We start from the raw sequence: 13370 nt of genomic DNA, 5'->3' as shown, positions 1-13370 counted from the left end.
AGATTATTTCTAGTACTTCTTGATGTAGGAATTTTTAGTACTAGCCCTTGCTTGTTTCAGCTCGGAAGCCTTTTTTAAATGTAGATATCTTTATTTATTTATTTTAATTTTTGTTATTTGTGTTATTTCTGTTTTCTTATCTCCTTTATCAGCTGTGTATTACCCTATATACTCTGCTACTTATTAAAAGTTGTTAAGAGAGTAAATGAATTTATAGGCAGTATTGTCTGATGATTGTGGTTTTTAATCTTATGTAAGAGTTCTAATTTGGATGCTCCCATCTCAACTGGGGTTTTGTGAGCTTATGATTATGTGGAAAATAGCCTTGAGCTCTCTAGAAGAAAAAAAAGTTGTTTGAATACCATGTGCCATTTCTCAGGAAATGGGTCAGTCTTGCCAGGCTTCTCTGGAAGGGCACATGGAGGAGATTGGCCATCACTTCTGGTCTCTGGAAGGAATGTGGGGGGCTGGTCAAGAGGTGAGACATTGGATATCCCAAGCCTAATGACCTTTTGATTGCCTCATGTGTAGTTCTTAAATGATCATTGGGGGTGTCCCTTTCTCTTTTTCAGGATAAGCTAAACCTGAAGGAGTTTGATGATCCTGTGAACACGGAAGAAGACAGGGTTCTAAAGTCATACTCGGCCCCCAGTGATTTTATTGACAAGTTGGTGGTGAACTTTGAGAATTTTTTGGAAGAGCTTTCCACAGAGGAAATTGGAAAGGATCAGGAAAGCGTTTTGACAGAGGAAAAAAATGAGTATGTGACTTCTCCATATTGGCCTTATCGTCCTCCCACATCAACAGAGATTCCACAGAGAAAACCCCAACAGCTGCGTTCTAGAATACCAGAGGGGACCAGCTTAGAAACCAAAGAACAACTTCTCTCTTCTGTTCAGAGTTTAGGGCCAGAGCATCTCTGCGAGGAAGGAGAACAAAATCCATACTTGAAAAATTCGGTGACAACTAGAGAATTTGTCACATGTGAAAAACCTCAAGATGAAGCCAAAAGAGAAGTTTAATTGTTGCTGTGGCTTGAATCCCTCTGGGTCTCAGTGTGGGTGACTCCTGCAGAGAGCATATATCATGATTTGGCCAGAAGAGCTTCCCTGGGTGTCTCCCCCAACTTGCTTGTGTTAGAGAAACTCTCACACACCCCTGAGGGGCTTGTTGACCTTCATTGGCCCAGACGTGTAACTTACCTGAGAAGGAGGGATGGTCATATGTCTGTGCACCCGGCCTAGGAAAAGCAATTTATGTATTTATTTTTTTCAGTTTCACACTGAGGTCTGTGACATTACTTCAAGGGACAGCAGGGCCCCTAAGGTGGATATATGTGGCCTTCTGTAGGAATTAGATCATTGTCAACAGCTGTTGCTGGAGTTGCTTCTTCAGGGTTCCAGCAGACTCTCCCCACTGCCAGCGGACAGGGGTCTGGTAGGAGGTGAGAGCCTCTCCCTATACCTCTATACTTTGGGTTCTGGACTCCACCTGAAATCTCACTTTTGAGATTTGTTTTTCCCTCTGTACAGAAGAGGCAGGGGAGGTAGAGTGGCCTTCCTGATGCTGTGCCTGCCCAAGGTTCCTTCTTACCCTCATAAATCTCAGCAGGACCTCCACCCACAATTCTTGCCCCTAGTTCACAGCACACTGGCTGCTGGTAAATCAGGGAATGTGTGTGGGGGGTGTCTCAGCAGGGCACTGGTGAGCAGACTCTAGGCTGGGCCAGAAGGTCCACCGCAATCTTCACATTGCCCAGCCCTGGAAACGATCCCATAGGCCTCTGCTGCCATTTTATCTTGCCCCCAAGCCTGGGAGTAGGAAGGCACTGAACATTGCCCTGCTTTTAGCAGAGACCCTAGCGCCTCACGTGGCCTCAGAGCCAGGGAATGTTTCCTGAGCATGACCTTCTAAGGCTTCTTCCCAGCACAACCTGAGTAGGCTGTAGAAACACGCTGCTGTGATTTTGCTGCTCTGACCCCAGGACTCCTCTCTTCTTTGCATTGGCCACACACAGAGCTTATGGCAATCAAGGGAGTCCTATGGTCAGGATTCAGTTGTGGAGACCCAGCATCGTGACCACATGATGGCAGACTACTTCCTAGTATGTGGTTTTGACTCCTCTGGCTATTGGGGCAGGTGGCTGAGAGCCTGGAGAGATGGAGGAAGGCCAGGCTGTGAGATGGAGGAAGGTGGGGCTGTGAACCTAGCTTTCCCACCTCTCCCAGCAGCCTCTCATCTTTTTAATGCTTCCTTTTTTTAAAATTTAATTTTACTTAAATTCAATTTTTTCTTCTTTATTTTCTTTTCATTTATTCTTCCTTTCCCACTAGACTCCTTTTATCATTTTTGCACTGACTTTTGCTGCCTTGAAGGTTAAGGAAACCGGGACTCTCCGTTCTATTCTAGATGGCCCAAGGTAGGTCCTAGGAGTCAGTGTTTCCTGCCAGGAAGGGAAGCAGGACCCCTGAAGCTCCTTCAGGGGGCCACACACTGCCCTCCAGAGCACATTCACAGGGCACGGGCCCAACAGCTACGAGGCCATAAGGCCTTTCTTTCCTGGGATTGGGTCTTAAACCATTTTCACTTGCAGTGTCCTGGGTTGCCTCTGTGGCCTGAAAAAGCTGTCTGTATTTTCTCAGTTACAGCAAACAGAACACAAACAGGAAAAGTTGCGTTTTAGTGAGTTCATTAAAAATGGGTAACATTCCCAATGAAGTTTTCCCCGGGCGCTGGGAATCATGTAAACAGCTATGTCGGGGGCTTGTTCCTGGCCCTTCTAATAATACCAGAAAATTTTAAAAGAATGGCAGAAAAGCCAATCTGTGGCTGGAGGAAAAAAAGGGTGGGGGGATACTCTCATTGTGTTTTCTCAGGAGGCAGCAGTATACCACACCCAGTCCAAACACTATCCGGGAGGTAGGGGAGGGAGCTGAGTTTTGAAAAGAGGCAGGAGATGGGAGAGGGAGATGGGAACTGAGAGGCCTCCTGTGTGGGTCCCAGGTGCCCACTGCTATTGCTCCCTTGTGTGGGAGAAGCCTGTGCTTGGCTTCCCAGTCGCCCTGAGGGGTTTCTGGCAGTCTCTCCTGGCACAGCCCTACTTACTGCCTGCTGTCTGCCCGCTGACCCTCAGGCTACATCTGGGCCTTGTTATTTCCAAGGCCCCTGACCCAGAAATGCTACTGATATTTTTAAAGTCTGGATAACAAAATCAAAGGAAGATTCATGTTTAATGACATGTGAAAACTATGGAATTCTAATTTCAGTGTCCACAAACAAAGCTTAATTAGAAAAGAGCCACGCCCATTTTTTATTATATTGTCTGTGTCAGCTTTCCTTCCACAAAGACAGAACTGATTAGTTGTGAGAAAGAATTTCTCCCACAAAGGCTAAAATGTTCACTGCCTGGCCCTGTGCAGACAAAGTTTGCTCACTCCTGGGTAGCCCACAGACACAAGGCTCGGACTTCACGGCGTTGGCCCACAAAGTGTTAACTTTGAATTAGCTGCTAAGGGAAGAAAAAGTCACGTTATGGTCGTTCTGGATTTCTGAGTGGGGACTGCTTCTGTAGGAAGGGCACACACTGGCTCCCGGCCCCAGCCCTCACACTGCCCATAGCAGTTGTGGTGGTGAGTTGATCATTTGTTATCGCTTACTCCAATGTTTGTTTGTTTTTTTTTTTTAAGATTTTATTTATTTATTTGAGAGAGAACACAAGCAGGGGGAACGGCAGACAGAGGGAGAGAGAAGCAGGCTCCCTGATGAGAAGGGAGCCCAAAGTGTGGCTTAATCCCAGGACCCTGGGATCATGACCTGACCAAAGGCAGCTGCTTAAAGTCTGAGCCAACCAGGTGCCCCTCCAGTGGTTCTTGGTACAGCTTTCTTTGTCCGACATTTGGCACTGCCTGGAGGTAGTTTTCGGAGGGTGCTGCTGGTATTTAGTGGGTAGAAGTCAGCAGTGCTGGTAGTGACCCTGTAATGCACCAAACCACGCCCACAACAAATATCTGGCCCCAAACCTCAGTGGGATTGAGATTTGGAAATCCCCGCTGAGCTACCTCTGCCCACTTGTGTTGGTCCTACTCATTGTCCACAGGCATTCTTTTTTTTTGGTAAATTTAAAATTTGTTTTGGACTCCACTATAACAACAACACCATCAACAAACAAAATCTCTAAATACGAGTTATCTGTATCATTTTTTAGTTCCTTACATGATTTGTGAGTTCTAATATACATGTTCACCTCCTTGCATGTTATATATTGATTCTACTGTATTTTACCTTCACTGTCCCTTACCATTCCATGTTTAGAATTTCAGGCATGAACATAGTTCATCGTGGTAGCATTTTGAATAGACACTCAGAACTTCAGGTGTGCCTGCATATTATGGTTTGCTAAGGCCCCTTAGTTGACAGGATTGTTTTACATGTCTTCTTTGTATAGAGAGCACCTTCAGTAAGTATAGCATTTTCTTTTCCCACCTTTGTCTTAACTCCTCAAGGGGTTCTTTCTAAGGGTGGAATTGCTGGGTCAAATTTTATAGTTGTTGTCACATATTGCACAACTCTGTCCCCCCAAAAGGCTACAGTGATTTGCACTATCACCAGGGGTATCTGGGGCCTCCTTTGTTCTTGTTAATGATGATCAACCATTTACTGGTATAAACTGAATTTTGTCAATTTATTGGCTATGGTTAAAGACCTTCATCGTTATCTGTGTTGCTTAAGTGAAGGCAGACTTTTCCCGTGTGTATTTTACTACCACCTGTCCACCTGTTGACACTGCAGAATGTTCTACCTCCAAGCCACTGGGGCACTGAGAGAGCAGGTGAGCTGCTAGACATTAGAGGTCCTCAGCCAAACTTTACAACAACCGGTTGACTTTGTCATTTGGTTGACTGTTTAAAATATGTGGTGTTTGTAGGACATTTAAAAAGAAATTTCGCATTGATGTGTTTTGTGTTAGTGACAAGGTCTATTTGTAATTATCGTATGTGTCATTATCTGCGTCTTGGCACTTTTTGGGGAAAGGTACCTGGACTGAGTATGATACATCATTAGCAGTTCTTGTCTCTCTGCAGCTTTCACTAGACTTTGGGGTCAGCAGGGAAAGAGTTTGCTCAGAAGCACAAACAGCCCCAGTCCACATTGGCAAAAGTCTGGAGATGCTTGCCCCTTGCTACTCAGAACAGTGTGGGAGGAGGGCAAAGGGAGTGAGTCCACAAGAGCAACGAAGCCAACAGTCATGTGCCTCAGATGGCTATTCAAGGGAATCTAGGTGTCCCTACTTCTGATTTCATTTTTAGGAGCGGGATTCTCTGTCCTGCCCAACTTCACTGTATGTGTGGGGTAAAATGACTGAGGCCTGGACTTTGAAATAAAAGTCAAAATGTGCAAGGCAGAATGGACATGCAGAATATTCTGAATGATTGTAGTAATGCAGAAGATGGGACCTGTGTACCAAGGGCACCACTCTTTGTAGGCTCTGCATGTTGTCTTTTCCAATTATTGTTCATAAATCAATATAGTATGTAATACATGTGCCTGGCAGTTCTGTCCTCCTAAGCAGAGTATGAAAACGGGGTTTTACTATAAAGAGAACAGCCTTTAAAATGCTTTACTGTAAATGCATTTGTATTTCAGTCTTTCAGGTAATAAAGCTATAATAGCGTTTTCATGTAAAGCTATACTTATTTTAAAGTTTTTCCCACTCAGGCATGTGCGTATGTTTAAGATTTTATGGATTTGAGAGAGAGAGAGAGAGAGAGAGAGAGAGTGAGAGCAAGGAGGGGAAGGGTAGGGCAGGGTCAGAGGGAAAAGCAGACTCTCCCCTGAGCAAGAAGCCTGATGCTGGGCTCTGTCCCAGGATTCCAAGATCATGACTTGAGTTGAAGGCAGATACTCAACTGACTGAGCCACCCAGGTGCCCCCACTCAGATGCTTAAAATGGGACTTCAAATATAAATATCCAACTTTGTAAGAGATCAAGGGAGTCTCTTGGTTAGGGGACACACCGAAGAGCTACAGGAGAGCAGGAACCAGCAGGAATTACTCCCTCCAGGAATTCAGCTGGGCCTTTCACCTTGGTTCTCACTCTTTCTATTTGATTCCTCATGGCAGCATTTTCAAATTCCCAGCTCCTCACGTTGCTTCAGGTCTTCCCTCAGGGGACGTGTTTTCCAATTTCTCGGAGGATGCACTAGCCCATGTCTCTTTTCCTCTTCAGGCCAGACTTCTGGGAAGGTCTCAGAGGCAGAGGTGGCCCTGCTAACACATAACCCTCCCTCCGGCTCTCTTGTATTTTCAACATCTCCCCCTTGAGTGATTCCTTCCCATCAGCTTCTAAACTGGAACATCAGCTGGGGTTGTAAGGATGGCCATTACTTCCCATTCCTTGGCAGCCTTCCTCCTGAGGTTCCATCAGCCTCTAGTAAGGCTTCAGTGTTCCTCTCTATTCCCATGATGCTTCTTGTGTAACCCCAGCTGGTCCCCTCAGTACACCTGGTCGTATCACAGAAAATCATCCCATGACACATTCATTCCTTTTTTTTTTTTTAACAGCAACAAAATGGGCTACACTCCATCCTGTTGCATCTCCTAGGATGACTTAGGCTCCCTGAGCATCTGCTCCTCCTAACAGACCGCAGCGTGCCAAGCAATTGGCAAAGCGTGCTGTGTGCAACCTTGTCCACCCTTGGAGGCTCTGACTGGCCCCTTCAGATTAGATTCATCAAGTGTCCCATCCCCTGCAACAGGAAGAAGAATAGGTTGTTCTCTGGCTGGTCTGCCAGAATTGTGGTTCAGCATTTGAGGCGTGTTGGTTGGAGATCATAAATGTGCTAAAATCTGGGCCCCCTGAGAGCTTTCATCGACCTTAGGGAGCCCACATACTGTCAAATATATTGAAGTATCCACTTTTCACATTAATTATATTTTTTCCATAAAAATTTTGTAAGGGTTTTTGTTTCCTTTTTGAAATTAACTATATATAACTTGATTTTATGATTACATTACAAAATAGGGCAACACTGTTTACTCCGAGGCATGGTGATTCCCGGTGGAAGGCCTTGGGGTCAGGAGTCAGCTCGTGCTGTGGGTGGGGAAGAAGGACTCTACCTGTCGGGCTGATGGGATCCAAATGTAGCTTCTCTTCCATCCACATTTCTAACTGTAGCCTGGCTATTAAATGGAATGCATAAACAAGTAATGCTGATGGGCCCTTTTTGAGTTTGGTAAACTGGGGGCTGCTGAGTGAGTCTGAGCCTTTGTGTGAGTCTGCCTTCAACAATCACCTGGGGTCTTCATTCACACCTGCTCACCCTCACACCAAATAAAGGCCACGCCCATGTAGTTAGAGTATTGAAGACTGCATCTGCGCAGATTACAAGTTGGGATGGTATTTTAGGTTAATTCCCCAGAAGCAAACCCTAAGACATAAATTCAGGTGCAACTAATTTACGAGGGGACCATTTCCAGAAGAAACTAGTAAAGGAGTGAAGGCAGACTTATGGGGAAGAGGAAGAAACGAGATCAAGCAGGATTTTAAACTCCTCTGGAGGACAGTCCTAGCCTGATCCTCTGCAAGGGGGATGCTGGAGGTAAGTGACTGGGACCCCTGAGTGTGTCACCAGCCAAGGCAAGGGTCCTGGGTGTTCTCACTCCTAACCCCCTTGGTCACTGCCAAGGACTTCCCCAGTGGCTGTGTAACTTTTAGGCACTTTTGACTCTGCACAGAGGGGGACAAGGCCAGCCACCCAACAGGAGTGTCAGGGGCAGGCGACAGAAAACAGAACTCTCAGAGGTTGGATGCTGGGAGGTTGGGAGGTACCCTGGTAATGCTACCAGACTGAGCAACTAAAGATGCAGAAAACATGAACAGACACGTCTCTCAAGAAAACATACATATGGCTAATAGATATATGAGAAAAGCCTCCAAATCACTTGCCATCAGTGAAATACAAATCAAAACCACAGTGAGATACCACCTTATGACAAGTAGAAGGGCAAAAATTAACAAAACAGGTAACAACAAATATTGGCAAGGATGTGGAGAAAGGGGAACCCTCCTATAGTGTTGGTGGGAATGCAAGCTGGTGCAGACACTCCAGAAAACAGTATGGAGGTTCCCCAAGATGTTAAGAATAGAGCTGCCCTATGACTCAGCAATTACACTATGAGGTGTTTACCCCAAAGAAACAGAGGACCATAGGGAAAGGGAGGGAAATCTGGAGGGGGGTAAATCAGAGAGGGAGAAAAACCATGAGAGACTATGGACCTCGGAAAACAAACTGGGGGTTTCAGAGAGGAGGAGGGTGGGGGAGGGGGTAACAGGGTGACCGGTGGTAAAGGAGGGCACGTGTTGTGATGAGCACTGGGTGTTATACCTAACTAAGGAATCATTGAACACCACATCAAAAACCAATGATGGCTAATTGAACATTAAAAAAAAGAGGCAGAGCATGTGTTTTGTTTTTAAATAGAGCGAGCCTGTACGTGCTGGCGAGAGGGTGGGGGAGGGGCAGAGGGCGGGAGAGGCCATCTTAAGCAGGCTCCACTCCCAGCACGGAGCCCGGGGGGTCCATCTAAAGACCCTGGGATATTGACCTGAGCCAAAATCATGAGTTGGATTCTTCACTGACCAAGCCACCCGGATGCCTCCCAGCGCGCGCGCGTGTGTGTGTGTTTTGTTTTAAGATTTTATTTGTTTATTTGACAGAGAGAGAGATAGAGATCACAAGTAGGCAGAGAGAGAGGGGAGGAAGCAGGCTCCCTGCCGAGCAGAGAGCCGATGCGGGGCTCGATCCCAGGACCCCGAGATCATGACCTGAGCCGAAGGCAGAGGCTTTAACCCACTGAGCCACCCAGGTGCCCCCCAGCGTGTGTTTTTAACGCGCAGCAGGTATTCTGTGTGTGCCTGTCAGAGATTGTGTTAATATTCCCGCGGCAGCCCTGTAAGAGCAGACCTCTCTTGTTAAGCCAGCGTTTTCCGCAGAAGCGTTTGCGTTGAATTGCTTTGAGCCCCCGCTTTGCTGCCGGCTCACCTGCGGCCCGGTGTGAGCCTCCCGACCTCCGTTCCTTTACCTGTAAACTGAAGGGGGGATAGTAGTAACCCTGGAACAGTTCCAGGGAGATCCAGCGAAGGAATGATGGGAGCTTAACGCAGGGCGTGGCACAGAGCACGTGCCCAGTGAATAACACACACGGTTATTACTGGTAATGGTCCTGTTTCTTAGAAACGGTTATAGTTTTATTGAATGTGAGGCAGGGTCGTCTCAGTGAAGCAAGGATAAGAAATCGGCCTTGTGGGGCGCCTGGGTGGCTCAGCGGGTTAAAGCCTCTGCCTTTGGCTCAGGTCATGATCCCAGGATCCATGGATCGAGCCCCGCATCGGGCTCTCTGCTCCGCGGGGAGCCTGCTTCCTCCTCTCTCTCTCTGCCTGCCTCTCTGCCTACTTGTAATCTCTATCTGTCAAATAAATAAATCTTAAAAAAAAAAAAAAAGAAATCGGCCTTGCACTGATGAGAGCTGGTCAGTCATGGCGCTGGTCTGCCCCTTCCAAGCGGCCTGGGGGAGGGGCAGGCAACGAGGTTTATCTGGGGAAGCACGTCACGCGCCCGGGAGTGTGACCGGGAGCCACAGGCCTTGGCTGAGTGGAGGTGAGGGGGGAAGTAGACAAAGCTGACGGAGAAAGTGGGACGGTGTCGGTGATCAAACGGAGACACAGACGAGGGCGAGGAGGTCCTCCTGTGGTAGGGGGAGGGGGAAGTGGTCACTCGTGGTTTGGGGGGGGGGCGGGGGTGGCCAGGGCCGGGAAAATGGAGTTCAGGGTGTAATCTGGGGCTAAGGGGAGGAAGAGGAGACGAAGAACTCTGGAGATGTTGAGGCTCGGGGACTCAGGCCAGATGGGTTCCTTGCTGCAGGCTTGTGGGCCTTGCCTCAGCAGGCGTTAGTGATTTTCCTCTCCTTTGGTAGTCTCCAAATCTTGGAAGACGATTCCTGATGTGTTCTTGATACGAATATTGAAAACACTGTCCTGCCTTTGCTTCGGATTCTCCAGCTTTTGCCTGTAGTCCAGCTCTCTGCTGTTGTAGACTCTTCGCACGTGCTGCATGGGCATTTTTGAATCCAGTGTGTGTTGGGGAAGTCCCCAACTCCTTCTCTTGCCCCTTCACCTTCCTTTCCTGTACCCGTGGTAAAGTAGCTGGAGTGGCCCCTTCCTGTTCCCCACTTGATTACACACGGATGATCCTATCTCGTCAATACCCTTTCTTCTCCATCCCTTCCTCTTTGTCCTTCTGAGGCATTGATCACTGTTAGAGCCTTTCCTGGCTCTCCCGGAATTAGAGCAGCAGCGTCCACATTGCCCTCCCTTCCTGTTTGCACACCTTACCTGCTATCAAGCATTTCTCCCCCTGCACGAAGTGGTCTTTTCACTGTTCTTTTCTTGCTTGGTGGACCTAAGGGGTACCGACATTGCTGCTGGCCTCTCCAACCCAAGGCCTTGCCACTGCCCCCAGGTGCCTCTAGCTGCGACTTTAATGCGTGCCAGGAGGTCTGTCCTTGTGCGGGGAGTCAGTACTTTCTTTTCCTTCTCTGTTCAACTCCTTTAACATTATGTTTGGAACAACAGTGGTGGGACTTGTTCTCACCTCTTGATAAGTTAATACTCCCATGTGTTCTTTCATGTTCAGCCTCTCTGAGGGATATTAGGAAGGAAAAGGAAACTTAGAAATCCAGGTTTTATATTCTTTCTTCCTACCTTATTTATTATGTTACCAACACTGCTATTTCTTGAGCACTTACTATGGACCAGTTGGCCATGCTAAAATTTATGGATCCTACTTCATTTAAGCCTCTTAATAACTCCATGAGGTGAGTTCAACAATCATTTTCATTTTATTTTTTAAATTTTCTAAAAAATTTATTTATTTATTTATTTGAGAGAGAGCAAGCAGAAGCAGGGAGAAGGAGAAGCAGACACCTCACTGAGCAGGGAGCTTGAACCCAGGTCTCCAGGAATCAGGACCTGAGCCACCCAGGTGCCCCATCAGTTTCATTTTTAACATTCCTACTACTGCCACTCCTTGTGCTTAAGATTCTTAGAACTTCTGGGATGCCTGGGTGGCCGAGTCACTTAAATGTCTGTCTTTGGCTCAGGTCATGGTCTCAGGGTCCTGGGATGGAGCCCCTGGTCTTGCTCCCTGCTCAGTGGGAAGCCTGCTTCTCCCTCAGCCCCTCCCCTTGCTTGTGCTCTCTTGCACCTTCTCTTTGTTGAATAAATAAATGAGATATTTAAAAGAAAAAAAAAGTTTGGGTGTGGTGCAGAGTGGACTGGGAGCTTAAATGAATTCAGTTCAGGAGTTGTATGGTTTCTGGTCTTATGTTCAAGTCTTTAATCTACTTGGAATTAATTTTTGTGTGTTGTGTAAGACAGTAGGCAGATTCATTCTTCTGCATGCTGCTGTCCAGTGTTTCCAAAACCACTGAATGAAGGGACTGTTCTCTCCCCACTGTATATTCTTGGCTTCGTTGTTATAAATTAATTGACGTTGAATGCATATGTTTATTTCTGGGCGCTCTCTTAGGTTCCATAGATGAGTGTGTCTGTTTTTATGAAAATATCATACTGTTTGGATTACTGTAGCTTTATGTACAGTTTGAAATCAGGAAATCAGCTTTTTTTATCTAGATGGTTTTGGCTATTTTGAAGTCTTTTGTGGTTCTTTAACCATGTGGAAATTGTCCTATTTTTGAAAAATGCCATTGGAATTTTGATAGGGGTCCTATAGAATCTGACTGCTTTGGATAGTATGAACATTTTTTTATTACCATTTTAAGTATTTATTTATTTCAGAGAGGAGCAGAGGGAAAGAATCTTTAAGCAGACTTCCTGCTGAGGGAGAGGCCAATTGCAAGGCCCAATTCCATAATACCTTCTTTGGAGAAATGTCTTTTCATGTGTTCTGCTTATTTTTAAATAGGATTATTTAGTTTTGGAGTGTTGTGTCAGTTCTTTATATATTTTGGGTACTAACCCTTTATTGGATATGCAATTTGCAAATATTTTCTCCCATTCCATAGGTTGCCTTTTAGCATTATTGATTTTCTCCTTCATTGTACAGAAGCTTTTTACTTTGACAGAGTCCCACTAGTTTATTTTTGCTTTTATTTCTCTTGCCTTAGGGGACCTATCTAGAAAATAGTTGCTACGGCTAATATCAGTAATTACTGCCTGTGCTTTCTTCTAGGATTTTTTTTTAAAAGATTTTATTTATTTATTTGACAGAGAGAGATCACAAGTAGGCAGAGAGGCAGGCAGAGAGAGAGGGGGAAGCATGCTGCCTGCTGAGCAGAGAGCCCTATGCGGGGCTCGATCCCGGGACCCAGAGATCATGACCTGAGCTGAAGGCAGAGGCTTTAACCCACTGAGCCACGCAGGCATCCCGGATTTTTTTTTTTTTTTTAAGATTTATTTATTTGAGAGAGAGCAAGAGCATCTGGATGAGAAAGAGAACATGAGTAGGAGGGACGGAGAGAGGGAAAGAGAATCCCCCCCATGTTGGCCACAGAGCCCGATGTGGGGTTTGATCTCAGGACCCCAAGATCATAACCGAAGGTAAAACCAAGAGTTGGACGCCCAACCATATGTGCCACCCAGGCACCCGTCTTCTAGGATTTTTATGGTTTCAGCTCTCACATTTGGGTCTTTAATCCATTTTGAATTTATTTTTGTATGGGGTAAGAAAGTGGTCTGGTTTCATTCTTCTGAATGTTGCTTTCTTCTGAATGTTGCTTTCTTGAAGAAAAATTGACCATAGAATTGTGGGTTTATTTCTGAGTTTTCTGTTTTCTTCTATTGATCTATGTGTCTGTTTTTATGCTGCTGGCATATTGTTTTGATTGTAACAGCTTTGTAATACAGTTTGAAGTCTGGAGTTGTGATGCCTCTAGCTTTGCTTTTCTTTTTCCAAGATTGCTTTGTCTATTCAGGGTCTTTTGTGGTTGTGTATAAATTTTAGGATTGTTAGTTTTAATTCTGTGAAAGATGCCATTGGTCTTTTGATAGGGATTGAGTTAAATGTATAGATTGCTTTAGGTACTATAGATATTTTTTAACAGAGTTCTTGCAATCCATGAGCATGGAATGTCTTTCCATTTTTTTGTGTCACCTTCAGTTTCTTTCATCAGTGTTCTATAGTTTTCAGAGTACCTCATTGTTATGTTTTCATTTTCATTTGCTTCCATGTATTTTTATTTCTTCTTTAATTTCCTGGTTAGCCCATTCATTCTTTAATAGGATGTTTTTTAACTTCCGTGTATTTGTGGTCTTCTCAAATTTTTACTTGTGGTTGATTTCAAGTCTCATAGCA

The 13370-nt window shown here is 45.6% G+C and overlaps 1 protein-coding gene across 1 annotated transcript in view; it reads left to right on the top strand.

Annotated features, from left to right (window-relative positions):
• The window catches only part of IL31RA (interleukin 31 receptor A), an 80107-nt gene extending 79085 nt beyond the window's left edge, over positions 1 to 1022 (top strand). Inside the window, exon 15 of the mRNA XM_046001152.1 lies at positions 573 to 1022. Within this exon, the coding sequence (XP_045857108.1) occupies positions 573 to 1022 (450 nt within the window). The remainder of the gene's footprint in view (positions 1 to 572) is intronic.
• The last annotated feature ends 12348 nt before the right edge of the window (positions 1023 to 13370 follow it).

This window comes from Meles meles, chromosome 3 (assembly GCF_922984935.1).
Source record: "Meles meles chromosome 3, mMelMel3.1 paternal haplotype, whole genome shotgun sequence".
In the NCBI taxonomy this organism is placed as follows: Eukaryota; Metazoa; Chordata; class Mammalia; order Carnivora; family Mustelidae; genus Meles; species Meles meles.
The sequence above is the reverse complement of the archived record's forward strand: the minus strand, read 5'-3'. Positions and strand labels throughout refer to the sequence as shown.